Raw genomic sequence first — 6,944 nt, forward strand, 5'->3', positions numbered from 1 at the left:
TTTTCTTCTTAATCTTGAAGCCAAAGAGGATCTAGCAAATCCCTCTTTGGTTCTTTTGAGATTGTCTTCGTGTGGACTACGCAGGTTCGATCCTACACTTGGATCGATAGCAAAACGTTCGACGACAAATTTGGAGGAGCCTTCAACGTGCGTTTGTTTCTCTTAACTCATGTTGTATATTTATGCAGATTTTATTTAATATAAATTGTTAAAATCATACCCTTGATCTTGGCTCATGTAAACGATCTTGTTATATTATTTTTTTGTTTCCGCTGCGTATACGGGACCGTTTACTAACATAATTAATCAAGAACTTACAATTACAAGAACAAAGATCAATCAATCTTTCACTCAATCACAACCAAAACTCACTTTGTAACTCCTAATTTAGATAAACTCTTTTTAGTATCTCTAATATTTGAGAGAATAAATAACCCTCACAGAATAACTAATAACTAATCACTTACTCACTGAAACTACGCTGATTTTTAGACTGAAAACTAAAAAATTTGAGAGCACTCTATTTTTCACAAAAAAGGGTAGAAGACTGATTTGTTACTGGGGGCTGCTCGTAATGTTGACTTGAAGTGTAAATCTCAGCCATTGGATCACTGTTGCCATCAACGATCAGCATTCTCCCAAGCATGTTAAAAACGACAGCGCACAACTTATTCATTTTAAGCATATGAGACAGCGTTTTAGTGGCTTCACTTCAACGTGTGTTTTCTGATCTGATTGTGTTTTCTTTATTAATGTGATCGGTTGAATTTTATTGAAAATTCGAGCTTTTTAAAACTGATGCTCAATATTTCACATAACTCCCCTTCTTACCTCTCTTATTTTGTATTGTATTGTTGTCTGTTTTACATGTTTAGTCTCAACTCATCTTTAATTTGTTTTATGTTTATGTAATTGATGAAAAACTGAGATTTAGTTTGATGGGCAAAGTGATATAGAACGCCTAGCAGATGAATTCTTAGATAGGGTTAAGGATTAAAAGCCCAAACATTGACATATCAATTTTAAACAACCATAACTTTTGATCCAAAAGGAGTTACGGGGGGCCATAATATATTAACGGAAAGCTCATTTTGAGCCCTACGACGTGAGCTCAAAATCCACTGTTCCGGCGTATTTCGGGGTTTGTTTTTAGTTTTTTGCATGTTTCTTCCTATTATATTTAGGATTTTCATTTTTTAATTAATTTGAATTTTATTTTATTGTTTATTGGGAGTCTTGTTAGGGTTGGTTGATACCATATATAAACCTATTATTCGTTTTTTATTATTCAGATATTATTTCAGATTTTAAGACTTAAGTTTATGTGATTGTGACTTGTTTATCAATTTTAAAGATATAGTTGAGTGTTAGCCTTGTTGTTATGCTAACTCGTTGCGTGAGACAAAGTGATTAATGTCAACCTACTCCAATTCCTGTACAAGTGCGTATGCAAGAGTGAACGATTCTACATTTGGGCTGTGACGACATATTGTCCATAGTCAACAACATGGGTTGTTTGTGTACTTGTAAGAAGCTTGCTAATCTTGTCACTAGGATTCTCCATTCCTAATTGGAGCAGTGTATGTTATAATTTGCCAAGTTGCTATCCTAATGTATGTTGTATCGTTGCCAGCTTTTCTTTTTTTTTTTTTTTTTTTTTTATATTACTGTATTTTTAAAATTTGGGTAAGTTTGCATCGTTTAGTGCATTAATCACAGGTGTTGCTTGATTAGAGTGGGTTGCTCTTGAACAATTGGAATCGTTAGTTAGGCTGAATTGTGTTGTGCACGAATTTTTTTCCCCTTTTTGATTGCTTCTTTATGTTCTTTCTATTTGTTTATAAGAGGTGTTTGTCAGGGTTCCATTGAAGCCACTTGTTTAACCTTGGGCCCTGGCCTTAGTTACACTGACCTTAATGACTTTTGTTTTTAGATAAAGAGTGCAATAAATAGAACATTTAAATAAGATAGTTGCTGCCTGCACTCTCCAGTTTAGTGTCACGTTTGTCAAAATGTTTTAACTTTTGTATTTGTTATATAATATATTATAAGATAGTTGTTGTCTGCACTCTTGTTATGTTTACTTGTTTCATAATTTCAATTGCCGGGTTTTCGATACTTTTAAGATGACTCATGATATTCTTTATATATCAATAATACTGTGGCTTTTGAGTTCGCTTTAGTAATTGCTCAATAAATCGAGACTCACTTCGATCAAATAATCTTTGTTATACTCTCAAACTTGGTTGTATGATATGAATTAAAGGAATGTTAACAAATATTCATAGGTTTTATTATTTTTATTTATAATATTTATAGTTATTAATTGTAGATGATGAATGTAGATGATGATCTTTATCATGTGCCATTACTAATCTGGAGATTTACGGAATCAAGGGAATCCATTAATACCACCATTGTGGAATGAACATGAGTTGGCCAAGAATCTCTATAGTTGAACGATGCCAAGTTAAATTTATATTATGTTTTTGTATCTGTTTATTATTTTTGTATTTGTGTTTTTGAGTTTATGTATTTTATTTTTTATTGTTGGTAGTAGTTTGTGATGTTAGAATATGTGTGTGTTTTAAATTGATGAGAAATTGAGTTGTTGTGTGTTGAATTGAATGAATTTGGAGGAGTTGATTAGGGGTTTGATAGTAACAAATAAAGTGCAGAAATTGTGAGTTGTAATTGTAAAATGAAACTGCAATGAAAAAATTAGACTACCTACGGGTTCACCCTTACCCGCATAAGGAAGGGTATGAGTCCAATATTAGGCCCGTTTAGAATCACTCGTTTGGGGCGCTACCCATTGGATGTGTACTCGTTGAGCCTGACATGTACCCGTTTGGGCCCGGTCCGCCTGCTTTGCAAGTTTTCGTTTTACCTTTATAAAGCATTTGGATTTTGGGCTGAGTTCTTTTGTTCTTGGCTTTGCCTGTTGGCTTTTTTATTTTGCCCCTATTTTGGGCAAATATACAAGCGTTTTAATCATAATTCTGACGTATCGATATAAAATTAATATCTTCTCCAAAGTCCTGGAAAATATCAAAACAGAGGATAAGACGCAACGAAGATTCTGGATACTCAAAGACGACTCTGCAACCACTCATAAATAAAACTAGAACCCAATCCTCTTCAACTCCAAGATCAAAAACACTTATAATTCTGAATCAATTCACAGCTCCAATGGCTGACTTTTTTCCATTTCGTCGTTTCTTCTTGAGCCCTCCTGTCTTCCTTGATGGTCAGGACATCCCCCTCATGGATTGGCTTGAATCTCCAATGCCCACATCTTCAAAATCAACGTCCCAGGTACTCTCTCCTATTTTCCATACGCATGTTTTTATAAATGTTTTTGTGTTGTATTTAGGTGGAATTTATTTGATTGAACATTTTTGTTTGATTGATCAATAGGATTGATCAAGAGAAACATAAAGGTGCAAATAGAAGATGGGAACGTAATGCGGATAACAGGAGAGGGAAGTAAAGAGGAGCAAAATGGGAAAAACACGGTTTGGCATGTAGCTGAAAGAGGAACAGGAAAAGGAGAATTTTCTCGAGAAATTGAATTGCCGGAAAATGTGAAGTTGGATCAGATCAAGGCCCATGTGGAAAATGGTGTTCTCACTGTTGTCGCTCCAAAAGATGCAAGCCCAAAGCCCAATAAAGTTAGGAATTTAAACATTAGCAAGCTCTAGGATTTAAGCTCTTGAAAATGGCCATGGGTTAAGAATAACAACAGTTCTTCGTGTGGTATGTGTTGTAATAAAAAATAAATCTCACTCAAACTAGTGCACGTATCTATCTGAGTATAATTATTCAATTTTAATATTATAAATGTGTCGTGAAGATGAGGTTTTGAAAAGCATTACGTATTCGAAGACTATAATTATCAAGTTGAATTTATTACTTGGAAAAAAGAGTTATGTTCACATTATTTAATGAACTTGTGCTTTTATTGTCTATCATCTCATTGAAAAACAATGTCAGTAAGAATTATTGGTAAAATAATCTAAAGTGATTAGGTTTTTATGTTTGGATATAAGTTCAAAACTCTGATTTATATGAATAATGTATAACTGTTAGACGATGGAATTGTCATATATCTTTAAATCTTTTAAAGATCATGTAAAATTAGAGTAATAGATAATCCAAATCCAGTGGGTAATGGCAATGTTTTAAAACCCAATCGTCTGGGCCTTCATCGGGTTGGGTTACTAATTTTCCTATTTATCGAAAACCTTAGAAATTAGGATGATGATTGACGAATAATTGAAGGTTGAGATGCTGGGGGTTTGAAGAGGAAGGGTCAGTGAGTGCAATGGTGGCGACAAAGGTGATTTCCAGTGAATGAATTGATCGAAAATCGAAAAAAATTGGCGATGGCAATAGTCGATTGTTGCTGGCGATTGGCGAGTTGAACGGGGGTGAGGTGAGATGGGTTTTGATCAAGAGGTTAAGGGGAGTATTTTCGTGATAATGTGGAGGGTTGTCGACGCTAACAATGGTGAGATATGGTCAAAGTTGTCGAAGCTGGCTGTGGTATTGTTAAGAAAACTAATACCTCAAGTCATTTAATTAATTTTTAATAATTTAACTAATCAAAGTTTAAGTTTTAATTAGTTAATTAAGAAAGAAGGACCCACTAATTAATCCTTAAGATATGTAGTTGGTGTTGTGATTTATGATTACATAGTTGTACCAATTGATTGGTGTACTTACTTTTTTTTTTTTTTTTTTTAAATTATTACTATACTGTAAGGGGAATTGGGTAGAAACAATAAGCTACCAACAAGGTTAAATAATTAAATATAATAAGTATAATATATTAATAATCTGGGGTTAAACTTTACAAGGACAGCAGTTTGTCGATAACAATATTTACAATGAAAAATAACTAAATTATGGATCAAGTATCATATGAGATCGCTTACTGCTTAATAAACAGATTTAATACTTATGCAAACAAGTGAGATTTTTCAATGTAAATTGCAGAGATTGCATGTATGATTTAACTCCTCATGCAATATTTTTTATTATTTACCGCTACATAAAGATAATATAGTTTTACGGTGATCGGCAATCGACAAGAAGTCAAGTGTCAGAGTGAGAGAAGTTTTATAGAGAGGATATCAGATGGTTCAAATGGTAGTGACAGAGAGAATTTTTGCCACCAGAATTGGCCAGAATAGGCTTTGGGTAGTAACAGAATATTAACTTTGGGTGAGAAAGTGGTATTTTGAAACTTTTAGGTGGGAAATTAATTAAGGCAAACCTTGGGTGGGAAAAAGTTGTTTACTAAAAAATTAACTATTATTGGAAAAACATTAAGTGATGTTGTCGCCATCGGCCCCTCACCATTTATTTTATTACACATCTTATCCTTTTTAAGATGACTAACATAGACAAATTAAAATAATAATTATAATCAAAATAAGATCCCTAATTTCCCTTATAAATTATAAAACCTTATTTTAGATCAATATTTTTCAATGTCTCCTTCCTTATTTTTACTTCAACTTGTTTTTCTTTTTTTCCTTTTTTTTTAATTGATAAAACAAAACAAAAAATGCGTTATCTTTTTGAATAATGTAAATATTTCTTAAATTGTTTTCGCAATTTCAACATTTATGTAAAATCGTGCACTTTGTGTTATTTCAGCTATACTCCGCTTGCAGCTCGCACAAGTGATTCTCGGGATTAGCCAAATCATGGCATAATCATGAAGTTCTTAAAGTTCAAATCTTGAACCTTAAGAACTAGGGGGTTTCTGTTATGCCTGAAAAATCAGGGTTGACATAGACTCACGTCAACGAGGACCAATTAGAGTTTAGGAAGGCATTATGTCGTCTAGACGCTGCCACGTTGTCCAAGGTCAGAAGGAGTAAGGTTGTCATCCGCTTGGCAAGTAAAGGCCAGGCGAGTGAGTGGCTGGGAGTCACACACTTGCCAAGGCCCTTCTTGTGAATCATTTTCATTTATTATGCAACATTCATATTATAGCAAAATGATCCAGGAAGGCAAAATGGAAAACGTAAAGACGTATCATTCTCAATTAAAACAAACAGAATTGCATGATTGTAAACTGTACAAGAAACTAATTTACTCTTAAACTCAGATTTGCCCAAAAAGATTTTATTCAATTTTGGGATTTGCCCATTTCTTCATTTTTATTTACAGACTATATTATCCTAATGAAAGGATATGCTTAACTGACTACATTTTACAAGGATAAAAATGGGAATTAAATCTCAAGTGTCCCATTTCATCTTTCATAGAAAGAAACCATTTACAAGGTGATGCATATGCATATGCAAATGCAGAAGGATAAAAGAGCTCCATTGGGAAGAGGGAGAAGAGGAAGTAGTACTAGTTGTTAGAAACAGCAAACATATCGCTTCGCTAGTCCTTTAGGGACATCTGAAAATGGTGAGAAGCAATATACTGTTGATGCTGGGGTGGGGTCAGGCAACTCCTCCAATGAACTTGCTCTTAATCTGGAGGATTCTGTGAGCATCTTTACTCTTCTGCTCTCAGTTTTCACCGCATTGACATTAATGTGCCAACTCTTTTCTCCATCTCAGCTTTCCTAGCACTTGGGGTCCTCTTCAGTTTTCCCAATTCCTCCATTATGACTTTCTCAACTTTGTCAATTGAGTTCAAAAGTTTCCTCTGAGGTGTGAGAGATTCTAACTCTCCACCAGCCTGATTTGTGATGATATGAAGCAAAATCTTAGGGGGAATATGCTTCTTATGGAAAGTTGGATTTGGGGACAGCACTGAAGTATTGTGCTCTAGCTGAGCACCTGCCAGTGGCTCAGGGGTGTCAACTACTCTTTGATCCTGAGACATTGGACTTTCCATCTGTAGACCTTCAGCTGCTCCCAAGCGAGCTCCTCTCCTTTCAATCGCCTGATGAAAGCCAGAGTTAGAAATCT

General features: G+C 34.4%; 2 protein-coding genes and 1 pseudogene across 2 annotated transcripts in view; 1 reads left to right on the top strand and 2 right to left on the bottom strand.

Moving 5' to 3' along the window:
- Positions 1-676, bottom strand: part of LOC116120069 (protein POLYCHOME-like) — a 3,112-nt gene extending 2,436 nt beyond the window's left edge. Inside the window, exon 1 of the mRNA XM_031406009.1 lies at positions 560-676. Coding sequence (XP_031261869.1) covers positions 560-676 — 117 coding nt within the window. The remainder of the gene's footprint in view (positions 1-559) is intronic.
- Positions 677-3,159: 2,483 nt separating this feature from the next.
- On the top strand, positions 3,160-3,704 carry LOC116120067 (annotated as a pseudogene).
- Positions 3,705-6,546: 2,842 nt separating this feature from the next.
- On the bottom strand, positions 6,547-6,870 carry LOC116120070 (protein POLYCHOME-like). The gene has a single exon (XM_031406010.1). The coding sequence runs from the start codon at positions 6,868-6,870 to the stop codon at positions 6,547-6,549; it is 324 nt and encodes a 107-aa protein (XP_031261870.1).
- Between the last annotated feature and the right edge of the window lie 74 nt (positions 6,871-6,944).

This window comes from Pistacia vera, unplaced genomic scaffold (genome assembly GCF_008641045.1).
Source record: "Pistacia vera cultivar Batoury unplaced genomic scaffold, PisVer_v2 Contig920, whole genome shotgun sequence".
NCBI lineage: Eukaryota > Viridiplantae > Streptophyta > Magnoliopsida > Sapindales > Anacardiaceae > Pistacia > Pistacia vera.

Bases quoted from the DNA above. Each gene is read 5' to 3' on its own strand.
- LOC116120070 (XM_031406010.1), bottom strand. From the start codon at position 6,870: ATGGAAAGTCCAATGTCTCAGGATCAAAGAGTAGTTGACACCCCTGAG.